Here is a 12,972-nt window from a genome sequence, read left to right on the forward strand (position 1 = left end):
AAATAAGACACAGGTAAGACACAGTCAAGCACAATTATTAACTGATCTCCATTCATATTGACAATATGGTATGTGATCCACAGATGTCAGTCAAGTCTCAAGTTATTCCATGAAACACAGTCCTGGAAGAGAAGTAGCTGTATCTTCACACCCTGGAACCACCACTCTGCTTGGGCACCTGGGCAGCCTGAGAAGTGCTCCAGCAAGGTACAGCCCGAGCACCCACCTTCCTGACCCTAAGGGATCAGCTTCCTTAAATCTGCAGAGAGAATAATATACACTAGTATACTATAGTTGTGTATACCTTTTCCTCAAGCTTGCTGGTAGATACATTCAGAAGACTAGCAGCAATTTCTTTTCACAACAGTGATTAAAAAAGAAAATGTGCTGTGAAAGCAGGAAAGATCAGGAGTTTGCCAGTGGAAGAGAACAGATAAATGGCAGGGCTCAGCTCAGGCCCTCATGCAGGGATAGAGCTGACTCTAGGTATTTTCTCTCACCTGTTGCTTGTGCCTGCTCCCTGTTAGGGTTTTATTAGTCATAAATAAAACAACCAACCCACTGAAGCCCTCTTACAGCATGGATACCTGGCCCTCCTTCAGGATGCACACAGAGCTGTGCTAGCACTGTAAGAAGTGAGATACAATAGCATGAGGAAAAGGGGACTCTGCAATATCTGCTCCTAAGAACACCTGCTCTTTGTTCTCCACCTTGGAAGAGTAGTTCCATTATAGTAAAATAGTGAGGCCAATCCATTTGTAAAATGACAACAAACATACCAACCCCAAAACTTAGTTCTACCAAGGTCAGTGTATCCATGGTGGTGAGAAGTGGCCCAAAACAGGAAGCACACAAGACAATACAGCTATTTTGCATTGCACCCACCTCTGACTTTCAGGTTACCTTGCTTTCACAAGCTCACCTCTCCCACAGCCACATACTGCCATGCACTCAGAGTTTCCTGTGTATCTCCATTAGAGTATGGACAACAGACTTAGGGCATCAGTGCCCTGGATGGGAATGAGAGGGTTATGTGCACTTTGGATGTAGAGTCTCTACTTGAAAAAGTTTTTTTTAAGTTCCTACTTAAAATATTGCCTAGCATTCACATATAGACTCTCACTTCACTAAGAAAGGTTAAAGTGTTTGCCTTTTATTCAGAAGACTCGCTTCATTTCCAGGAATACTTTTCCATGTCCTTGAAACCAGACAGACTCTAGTCTCATAACAGCACCATCAGTCTACTACAAAAAAGCAAACAAATCAAAACCAAAAAAAAGTTCCATGATGTAATACAGTATAAAGAAACAGCTAATACATTAGAGAAAAAAAACATCTACATAAACTTAAGTAAGTTGCTATAAAACTGACAGTATGCAATTAAGAGATTGGTACAATTACCAGGTCTGCTAGCTGTTTAAACAAGTCTACATAGGCTGTAACTATATTCTTGTGCTGTTTTCAGGCAGGAGTTTGCACTGAGAATCTAGGTACCTCAATTGTACACACTGGTGGGCTTTCATACAATTCCCCTACAGCCAGCAGTGTGTATGCAAGCATCTCAAGCTACCTGCCCAGACTCAAGCAGCACTTGCAAAGCTGTGAAAGTGCATGTAGCCTATTGCTGTCTCCTCCCTATGAATATGGTATTACAGGGTTCATCTGCATATGCCTGGTTAAGAAATAAAACACAGTCAGTTGTGTACTATAACACCTTAAGTAACATGGAATATTAGATTTTAGAAAAATATTTTAATCATCAGTTCACAAGTAAAAACTACCACTATTACAAAACATCTTGTAATACTAGAATACCTAGCTTGGAAAGAGTTTTGTTCTTATTGCTGTTGCATTTAGTTTTCAGGAGATGTGTCTGCATGAAGGTAGCAGTGGGCTTCCCACTTGTCATAGTCAGCTTGTAAGGGCACTCACAGGAAAGTGTATCTTCCTATTTAACCCTCACACAATTTTCACATGTTTAGGCTGCCCTGACTTTTCCCAGACGTGTACCTACTCGACATCTGACACTATGCATCAAAACCTCAACCAACCTTGTTTCATACGACAAATTTCATTTGCAGCCTTTAAATAAAACATTCACTCCAAAAAGAGTGAACATCAGCACTGGCACCACCTTAGCTACTTGTAAACCCTATAACTGTGTTCTGGCAGCTATCAGATATTAACTCGTTCATTTCATTTTGTTTGGTTTCTTCCTTATTCTCATTGTTGGGCTGCTGTTTTGAATTTCCACCGTTTTTAGACCTTCTGAGGAAAAACTTCGCCAGTAAGTAACATAATTCAGCCACATTTAAAAGAATGCAAATGCTGGACACAGCAATCATGAAAATAGTGAACACGGTCTTTTCAGTAGGTCGGGAAACAAAGCAGTCTACAGTGTTGGGGCAGGGCCAGGCATTACACTTCATTAAGCGAGGCATTCGGAACCCATCGTACATGAAATAAAACGCGTACATGAAGACGGCTTCAAAGACCAGTCTGAAAAAGATGCTGCCGGTGTACGTCCACCACAAGGAGCCCTCAATACGAAACCTCTGTTTCCTAATTTCTTCAATGTCCTTGAATTCACATTTCTGGTCTCCTTTTCTGAACTGCCTTTTCTTCTCATGCCTCCTGTAAGCCACATGCATGGCCACCAGCAGCGCAGGTGTGGAGACAAAGATCAGCTGCAGGGCCCAGAGTCTGATGTGAGAGATGGGAAAAAAGTGATCATAGCAAACATTTCTGCAGCCAGGCTGAAGCGTGTTGCAGACAAAGTCATCTTGCTCATCTCCCCAGACTCTCTCTGCAGCCACAACCAGGATCATGATACGGAAGATGAAGAGGACTGTGAGCCATATCTTCCCGATACTGGTGGAGTGCTTATTTACACCTCCCAAAATGGTATGCAGAGCTCCCCAATCCATTGTCTTGTTTCAATCCTCTGACCTAAGACAAGACAAATAAATAAAACTAAGATTAATCAAGACAGGAAACAAATACCAGCAAGCATGTGGTTTAAAACAAAGGCAATATCATAATTGCAGCACATTCACCGGCTGTAGTAACACTTTGTTGACGCAGTGGGCTTACCTACAACTAGTCATACATGATAACCTAATCACATATCAGCAGGTAGTATTTCACACTGGATTACACACATGGCACCACATTCGACTCCTAGATGTATTTGCCAATGCCACATTAAGTAAGAAAGACAGATGGGAAAATGATGAACACAGCCTTAAATGAAAAGATACAACTTCTAGTAGCTTGAAAACAGTAACAAAATGATAGAAGATATCAGCCAAAAGTAAGGTAGATGTTATGTTAAAAAAAGTAACACGTTAGACAGACAGAATTCCTATACAAATCAAAGCCAATTAGTTTATCCTTATCTTTAGAGTGTAAATAATGATTTAAGTACATGTCCGCAATAAAGACAGGCCTTGAGCAACTACTGCGGATGCTCTGCACCTTCCATGAGAAGGTCTAGATAACCTGCATTCACCAGTTTAAAGAGTGTGACAGCATTCTTAGTCAAAGCAAACCCCACACCAGCTTGAAGCAATGAAGGTAAAATCCTGGTCATTACCCATCTCGAGCTGGACATTTAAAAATCAACGCTTAAGATTCATACCAAAATCGCTTTTCTTTGCACTAACTACAAAAAGGGCCTAGGGTAAGTGGATAAGGACTCCTCCCTTGTGAATGCATGTCAGGTTGGAGTTTTCTTCCTCTCATAACACAGACTTGATTAGTCCTAGATTAGGGGAGATATTTCAGAGGCTGGGAGTGTGCTATAGTCAACATTTGAGGAGTTCTGACAGGCCAGCAGTAGATCAGAGACTTTTTCAACTTTTTCAATAGTTTCCAGCAGGTGAGTTTCAAAGTACTATGACTGTAATGAATTAAGGATTTCACCTTTTGGTCTCCTCAGGAACACCACAATTATCTGAGTTTTTGCAGCTTCCACAAACAGCTTTTCACAGAGAGCATTCAGAGGCATTCCAGCCCATCTTCCCACACTCCTCCACTTCAGATGGATTTACAGAAAATTAGGTTGCAAACTACTGTATATTCAAGAAACTGGCACTTCTTTTGTCTATCACCCTGTAAGGGTGCTTACAGATCTCTCGATTCCGAAATTGCTCATGAAGGTTTTTGTTTCACAACTTCGTTAATTTGTTTCTATCTCAGAGCACATATTTCCTTGGCATTTACAGCACAAGGCACCAATAAACAAAATCATCTTTTTAAAGTTGCTTTAAAGAGCAGCTACTGGTAAAAAGGTCATCATATCAATCATAAGATTTTCCTGACTCTGAGCTGGATCACACCACATGAGGAAGAAAATGATGACACTGTTTTGTAGCTGTCTTCCACGTCACACTCCCATTCTGAGTAATGTCAAAAACCTTCCTGGTTTACAGTGAGATACATATAATCAGTAGGCCACATGCATTGACTGAGTATCAATCAAAGTACACAACAGCTCAGAGAAAATGAGGACACTTAATTGTTACGCAACACAATGGTATCTTTTCCTTGAGTTACTGGGATTTAAATGTAATCTCCCTTCACTAGTTCCATAAACCAGATCCTGCTGGTTGACTGTGTGGGGCTATACTCCAGGAGGTGAAAACCAAGGGGGAGATCCAAGATCTCCAGATTGGAGAGAACTTTTCCTGAGCCTCCTTCAGGATGCACAATCTATATGGGCTATTTCCTCTTTATGTGACTGAAACTACATAGAAACAGATTTACCTTGCTATCCTACTAGATTATTTTTTCTAAGAAGAAAGATTCTTTTTCCATTAGCATACAGTTACAGAGAGTCTCTAGGGTTAACAACCCTATGAGGACACAGGAAAGACCCTTAATACTAGAGATCCTTACTAAACATATCAGCTGGATTTTTAACTGCTTCCACTCCTTTTCTGTCATCTGATTGATGAAAATTCTTTCAGAATTTTCCTTTGCAATTAATGCATTGTTAAACAGAGGGACAGTTACAACTTTATAGTGTTCTCCGCTACTATTACACACATATGGCAATTACAGTACTTATAAAATGACACCACAACTAAGTACTGTGATTAGAAATACTTATGAACATTTGAAAATAAATCCTGTAGAAGACTGGCACCAGGCAAACAGTTATTACACACATTATTCACCTATCCTGTAACGCCATCACAGTCCTTACTTTCTTCTCAGTCATTCCATCTTCTTCTCCTTGCCTGTCAACCATCTTTAGAGTGAAAAGGCTGTGAAGTGAAACCTCTGTATCTGCTCCTCATAAGCCCTGTTTCTTAGCTTCACATCTCACTGCACACCAGCAGTGCTGCTATTTTGTTATAACTTAACAGGGATTTGTTTCCTCCTCCTGTGCAGAAGGAGATTCAAAGTACAAGTTCCCCAGTGTGTAGTTAGCTCAAGAAACTCCCCTAGTTCTGTTTTCTGCTAAGGTCACACTACAGCTCATCTCCTGTGACTTTGTGGAGATGCATTATAAAGCAGGCAACTTGTCCATAAGTTCTTCCCAGGACTCGTATGTTTTGGTTGGTTTGTTTTTTTTAAACCTAATCCATTTCATCAATCTGCTTAACAGTACATACCTACAGATCATCTGAAAACGACAGCTACATTAAAAAAAACACCCAACCGAAACAAACAAAAAAAACCCCAAAACCAAAAAACCCCCCAAAAACCAACAACAACAAAAACCCCAGGCTGCAAATTGCAAAGCATGGGTAAGAATGAGCAGTTAGTGGGAAAGAGGCATTGGCAGCACTCCTCTTCATCTGACTTGCTCCATATTGTCTGAGAGTATATTGTGCTTGTTAAGCCAAAAATCTGTGCTTCAATTCTAGCAAATACATGTCTGTATCTGGATCAAGAAAGAAGAAAAAGAGCCACCACACTTTGAAGAGGCAGTCTTTTGTCCAGAGTCTCCTGGTTACATCTCCTCTCCTTTCCAAAAAAGCCTCTGTCTTTCCTATCTGCCCAAACACTCCTCCCTTCACCCTTCCCACACACCTTACCAAATCTTCCAGCTGTCTCTTCAGCTCCTCCTGCCACCATCCACTGGTTCTTCCCACTGCTTGCTGAGCAAGTGACCAACCTTTGCCCCTTCTTGCTCACAGCCTCTCAGGCTTGTTTTGACATTGGTGGAGAGTCATATGACTTGTGGACTACTCCAGAGTGCTACAGGCACTGATCAGACACCAGTGAAGTCTCACTATCTTCTCCCTGAAAGATTGTAGTGCCATATCCAGGCAGCCTGAATGCCATCCAAATACTTTGGCCACAGTGTTTCCTGCTAGCTGGCTTTAAACAGTTCTCCTCAATGCAACTTAAGAGGATCCAGTAAAGGCAATTCAGACGCTGCCAAAGTGTCCTCCCCTCTCCAACAAACAGACACAGTGATCCAAGCAGAATTTAAGTTAGCCAAGTATGGCCCTTCACACTACTAAAGCCACTAGTGCAGATCATGCCAGCTAAACACCTCATCAGGGCTACCTGTACTGATGTGATGGCTCATTTACTCTTTACTCACTCAAAAGCTAGAACCTTGATCATAGGTTTGATTATCTTTCTTTCAAATACTTGCTTTCTTTTTCACTAGCAAGTAAAATATTAACTGTCTTGCAGACCAAAAGAGAAGAAAACAGGAAAATGACATCCCTTTAATGGGTTGGTAAGTCCTATTTTAATAGGGGCAGTCCAGATACTATTTCTATGTGAGCAAATCTTGCCAAATATTTAGAGAAATAATAGTATGTAGACAGCCAAGGACTTACCTAGTTTGCTGGTACATTAAAGACAAGAAAGCTTAGGTGAACTTTGGGGAAAAAATATAAAGTAGGAATGAGGATAGGGATTGGTTATAAAGGAAGAAACTGGGAAGAACAGAAGACAGCTGAAATTAGCAAGGTTGAGTAACGAAGCATTAAGAATAATTTCTAACAGGGGAGTGCATTAAATGTTAAATTCTCCTTCACAAAAATTGCAACTGGGCATGAAAATAAGCTTCTCCAAGTCTCCACATAGATATCTGTTCTACCACCAGCAGCACCTTCTGTTTCATTCAACAATTAGAGGACCACAGTGGGATACGGTTGTTACAGTTAACAGTTAAAAACAATCATAAAAGATCACCATGCTTGACTGAAAAGTTAAGTTACAAAGGAACCAGTTCTGTATGATCACACAACATAGACACATAAGCAGGTGCTTCATTTGGGGCTTGGTTTTTTTGTTGTTGATTTGTGGGTTTTTTTCCCCCCACCCCCAGAAAGCTAAACAGCAGCAAGAGAAGAACTACAGCTTAATGCCTTCTGTAGCTCTACAGCTCATGGGCAGTATTTTGAGCTCTGTGCTGCCATGGCTATACTGCCTTCTACTTTAAAGCCAGCTCCTGTAAGCCTCCATTAAACTGCAATCACAGCACGGTGCACACACCCAGTGAAAATCCCTGCAATTCACAACACCGAGGACAATCATCACCGAGCTCCCCTGTTTACGAGTACAGCTGGCTTGTTAACAGACACCATTTTCCTGTGTTGAAGACTGCTATACTGGAAATTCATTACTCAGTGGCTAAATCCACAGCTGGACTACAGTGAAGGTGTAAAAGCAACAGAGGATGTTTCTCTATCACATGCATATATGGTGCTTGTGCTATAGAATATTATCGAGCAAGAAAAAAAAGTAGTCACAAGCAATTATTACAGTATCTGCTTATGCTACAGGAACTTCTAGGAGTCCTATTCAAGAAGAGGTCCACAGACCCCTAATTTATGCACAAATTCAGACTATGATTATACCCTTCTCATCTTCAGTTTGGATATCAATTTATTTACTGTACTGGAATTACACAGAAATTTAGATGGTATTCACAATGACTCCACTTCCATCAAAATTTTAGTGTACAGTGTACCAGAAGTTACCAGTTTGGGGTGACTTTCCACCACTTTCAGCATGGCCTCCAGATACTGATAAAAGATCAGCAGACTGCCAAGAAAAGTTACTTTATCCCAGGTAGGAATGTGTTAACCAAGATAATCTTTAAGCCAAAAAGAACTGGTCTCAAGTATCCCTGCTTACCCCCCAGCTGGGGACAAAGGCAACCCACATTCCCAAGAGAAGCGGTTTAATGCAGAACTGTCGCCACAGAAAAGCGTCAGAACATCTAAACTAACAGATGTAAAATCATTACCAAAATTATTTTATGACCCAACTTTGCACAAGAAGTACTGCTGCATGTTGAGGTCCAACATGCATTCAAATGTGCTGCTGAGACAACTTTCCCTTCAGGTGCTGATCTCAACAGCTGCACTGGAGCAGGGGTTCACAGGGGGAGGTGATAACCAGCACCAAGGTGTCCTAGAGCTGCATAATGCTGTGCCATTACTCAGATTTGAGGCACACACTAGTCTGAGTTTCAGCAGTTTTGCACCAGCATGCCTCCACCCTGCCATCTAGTTTACAGCAAGCACTTAATTGCCAGTGTGTAGATTTTGTTATTCCTATTGCTGAGCTAGTTTTGGTGCTGTACTACAAGAACAGCAGCACTGTCAAGGCAGAAGCAAGAAAGCTTCTAATAAATACAGATTAGCATCTTCCAAAAGACAGCATCCTTTCATTTCACCAAGAAAGGTGGGTACACAGGCTACAGCAATCACTTGCTAACTTGCTCAGACTCCCTACCTAATTTCAGTCTGCCCCACGCCTCAGTTTCCCAGACATTAAACTAGAGATAACAAAAATCTCACCATCTCACAGGGCTGTCCTCCTGAAATGCTCCATTGCAATTACAAGCTTCACAGGCTCAAAGGACCAAGACAGATAAGTAACTGTTCAAAGCTGGAAGCACCAAGCTTGAATTCAATCATCGAGGATATTTCTGACACCTAAAAAAAGAATGGAGCTCCCTACATTGCTATGGCTTTAATACAGAGTTCAAAATGCAAGAAGACACAGCTTTGAATTTAGATCTTGGAAACTAAAATCCTTTAATAGGTAGTATTCCATCTATTTTAATTTTACAGCAGTATATTAAAAACTTCAAGGAGCATGCAGCTGGAAGACTAGAATACCAACAACTCTTTCCTAAAAAGCTGAAAGGGATCAAAGGAGCAGCCTAACAATCACAAAAGCCTGTGCAATTCTCTCTAGTAGCTCTTAAACTTTGTTCTGAACACCTATCTCCAGATCAGAGTGGAAACTGGAGAGAAGAGCCACAATAGAGGGATTACAGTATATCTGATTTGACACAAGAACAGGCAAAGACTAATCAGGAACAGGAAACCTCTGACAGTTGCAGGTCTGAACACTGCAAGCATTGTCCTTTCCTTCTACTCAAGTTTAGGAAAACAGGAGGCATTCTTTGCTCTAATTAAACCCAGCAAGAAATCCAGAGAAAACCAACAGATTAGGACCCAATTTGTATGCAGTTAAATGTTATTAAAAAATTATGCTACTTAAATATCAAGAGCATTTAAGGGTTCAGTTTCTGCCCACAATAACACCCTTATGACTGTCCCACATTCATGTCCTCACATAAGTTTTAAGTCATTTTTCAAGGATGCTTGGAAACATTCATACCTATTTCACCAGCCTGCAAGTGGAACTGGAGATTGCTATCCTCCAGAACATCTCTGCAAAAAATTCATTCCACTCGTGCAAACCAGAAAATCAGAGGTCACACTTGAAGGCATAACAAGACAGCACAAGTCCTACTGGAGTTTAGCCTGTCTCAGCCATTTTCCCCTGTAAACCTTTCCTTCAAATGTGCTTAAAGCTTCTTACTTTGGAAGAAAGCTGAATTCCCGAGGACTAGGTCTCCACTGATACAAGTGTCCTATTTCCTATATATCTTAAAGAAAGCTTTAGAGATACTGCACCCCACTTTTGGTCATCAAAATAACTTTTCAATGTTACTTTTTCTTTTCAGCCTGTTTTACCTAATTCCTATTTCCATCCCCCTACACCTAGCCAGATGTCTACATTCCCTCTACAAGTCTCTCCTTTACTCTAAAATTAACAAGCCTCTGTCTTCTTTCACACACAAACTTATAAACACTAACATTTTACAGTGCACTGTAGCTTTCCTTGAGCATGTATTTTGTTATTTCATTCATCAAGAGTAAAGTCCAAAGTAACTCTTTCCTTTTTAAAACACTGTCACAGGAAGAAATGCAGGTGTACAATAAGGAATAGAATTAGTTTCAACATTCTTTTATCAACTAACAGAGGATGTGCTTCTCTTTTTCTACATTCCTGCTGTTTTGACAGCATGTTATCTCACCCCATATATCATCACTTCGAGCTTTTCCTTACACAAACTGGTATTTAGCCAGGTAAGAGTCACAGTTTTCCTTCCAGATACTTCATCAGTCATCATTAAGTGACAATTAAAATCAGCAAGGAAGAGAACAAGGGAAAACATCAAAAGAAAAAAACAGCTTCAACCCATGCTCCTATTTCACAAAGTGTGTGGGACCACTGATTTACCTGGAAGTGTTCACAATAATCAACTTGTAAGAGCATCTTCTTTGCTCCCAAGTACCCATGGAGGTTATGCAGTGATCGTGACAAACTTGCACATATAAGTCAAAGTGCTGTTATTTTTCCAGCTACTAAGATAGCCTGCTAGACATTTTTCAGTGTACAATTACTTTTTTTGCACAAAATAAATGAGGCTGCCCAAATAATCTACCTGGATTGCACATTAAGAGATGCAAAACAGCAACACTGTCAGAGGCCTAGCTTCAGCACATTGAGAGAACTGGTCCTGTCAGGACAGAATCAATTTCTCCAGAGAAGTATGCTAATTCATGGGGTTTCACAGTCCCATTTTTAAGTTCTGAGATATGTAATCCTACATATACATACATTATCCTACAATTATGAGACTGACAGTTCTGGGAATTGTCTGAAGTCTCCTACAAACACCAACACATGCAGTACAGATGTAACCTCATAGCTCTGGAAATGAGCTGAAAAGCCTGCCTGGAAACTTACATTACAATGCCTAGATGACACGGAGATACCACCTTCTTCCAGGCTGAGGCTCGTCCCACCATTGCCTTGCTCTTTAAGGCAGGTCAAACCCAATCACACACACATCCTCCTGCCTATTGCCTTTTCTCTAGGGCTCCTCAAAGGATGCATCTGGCAAGCAGGGTTTCCAGGCTAAGCAGTGGAGGCCAAGAAACGTTAAGAATTACATAACTCCTTTAAAAAAAATTAAGGATGAAAATATATTTAATTCTGCTTTTGACTCAGTGTACACACATACACTGGTGGTGATCCCAAACCAAATCTGGACCCAAACCCTCAGTATTTCATACAGGATGCAGCCATTGATCATGAAAGTTATAAAACCTGGATTTAAAAGAGCATTCTTAAAACAAAAGGCCACTTCCTTCCTGCAACCCTCTGTCTGTTGTCTTAAGAATATTTTCAGGCTACATGGTGAGAACTAATGGGATACAAGACAAGGAAATAATTTCCTCTGTTGAGAACAGGGGAGAGATTCTTCAACGTGAGAGACTGTGAAAGTAACACCCAATCTAGGAAAGTCCGATGACGGAAAAGCCAGTCATGCCCAAAACATGCCCAGCTCCCAGCTAGTGCCAGGCACTAAGCAAGCACTCCTGCCCTTACTCCAGCCCGTCCTTCGGGTTTTATTTAAAGCTGTAAGTACTCATTCTTTGTGCGATCTTATCCAGCCCCGATACTCAGAAATACATTTATTTCTGACTCATACCTCATTTCCTACTCCCCCTGTAATTCTAAGGAATGTTTCCAGCGTGCGATCAGACACTCACAGGACCTGTCAGTTTTACTGATGCAAGCTGTTTACCTTCCCGCAGCTCTCTTAACATCTGTAGGCGTGTCGCAAATTACCTGTAATTGCAGGAACCTTGATTTTGCTTGGTGTCGCAGCTGGTCGGACGCACTTCACATAACGCGCTCACACAGAGCTGCTGGGAGGTGAATAAAGATTTCGCCCTAAGTTAAACGCGTAACCATCAGAGACAGGAGCATGCCCCACCAAAACTGCTCGCGGGCTTCGAGCACTCCCCGTCACGCTCAGGCTGGGGACGGGAAGCGGAGAGCGCCCGTGCCGAGCAGGGGAAATCCTGCCGGGGCAGGGTGAATCCTGCCGGGGCAGGGTGGGCAGCGCACACGGCGGCTCCGCGCCCGGCCCCGCTCCCTCCCCGGCGGGCAGCGCCACCGGAGCTCCCGGCAGCGCCGCCGCAGCCCCGGCCCCGCAACAAGTGCGGCCTCAGCTGCCCGCTGGGAGCTGCCCCGCCGCGCCCCTTCCGTCCTTCCCCTCACCTGCCTCGGCGGCCCCGCTGCTGAGGGGCGCTCACCCCGCCGGGAGCTCCCGGCGCCGCGGCCGGGCTGCGCCGATCAACGTGACTCCGCCGGTGGCTGCGGAGCGGGCGGCCCCGGCCCCGCCGCCCCGGAGCTTTAAGGTCCCTCCCCGCTCACCTGCCGCCGCTGTTAGCCCGCCCCTCGCCCGCCCCGCCCGCGCCCCGCTCCTCCGGCCGGCCGCCCGCGGAGGCGGCGGTGGGAAGCCGGGGCGGGGCCCGGGGCCCATCCCCGCCGCTCTGCCCCGCTGAGGGGGCTGCGCCCAGCGGGGCTTCCAAGGTGAGGAGCTAAGAGCCAAAATAAGGGGTGGGAAGGGCTTGTGTCCGCCCCAGGGCCGCTTCCTGTCGCGGAAGGGCTGGTCTGAGGTGGCAGGGGGAGACCCCGAGGGGAAGGGAGATCGAGGTAACAGTAGATGCATGGGGGGTTTTCAGGGGAAACGCGTATTTAAGATAACAGGGTCGTGTTTCCATCTTGAGGAATCCAGGTAGTCAGAAGGGCCTTGGGACAGAAAAAAGCCGGGTCTTTTCTCCTGGAAATCATTAAAAGAGCTACTGGCCAAACACAGAGGGAAGAGCCAGTAGT

The 12,972-nt window shown here is 43.1% G+C and overlaps 1 protein-coding gene across 6 annotated transcripts; it reads right to left on the reverse strand.

Moving 5' to 3' along the window:
• Positions 1–1,132: 1,132 nt before the first annotated feature.
• On the reverse strand, positions 1,133–12,532 carry LOC128934155 (gap junction beta-6 protein). Of its 6 annotated transcripts, none has more exons than XM_054271567.1 (3): positions 12,511–12,532; positions 11,920–11,996; positions 1,133–2,949 (listed from the first exon to the last, which is right to left on the reverse strand). In XM_054271567.1, exon 3 carries the CDS (start codon positions 2,925–2,927, stop codon positions 2,136–2,138), a length of 792 nt encoding a protein of 263 aa, XP_054127542.1. In that variant the 5' UTR covers positions 2,928–2,949; positions 11,920–11,996; positions 12,511–12,532; the 3' UTR covers positions 1,133–2,135. The 6 variants fall into 6 exon arrangements, with proteins under 6 accessions (XP_054127542.1, XP_054127541.1, XP_054127540.1 ...); XM_054271566.1 differs by having other exon boundaries at positions 11,920–11,999; positions 12,511–12,526; XM_054271565.1 differs by lacking the exon at positions 12,511–12,532 and adding an exon at positions 12,355–12,465.
• Between the last annotated feature and the right edge of the window lie 440 nt (positions 12,533–12,972).

This window comes from Melozone crissalis, unplaced genomic scaffold, assembly GCF_028551555.1.
Source record: "Melozone crissalis strain CALT ecotype California unplaced genomic scaffold, PUWL_Pcris_2 ptg000013l_1, whole genome shotgun sequence".
NCBI classification, from domain to species: Eukaryota; Metazoa; Chordata; class Aves; order Passeriformes; family Passerellidae; genus Melozone; species Melozone crissalis.

Excerpts from the sequence above, each read along its gene's own strand:
- LOC128934155 (XM_054271567.1), bottom strand. The coding sequence starts at position 2,927 with ATGGATTGGGGAGCTCTGCATACCATTTTGGGAGGTGTAAATAAGCAC.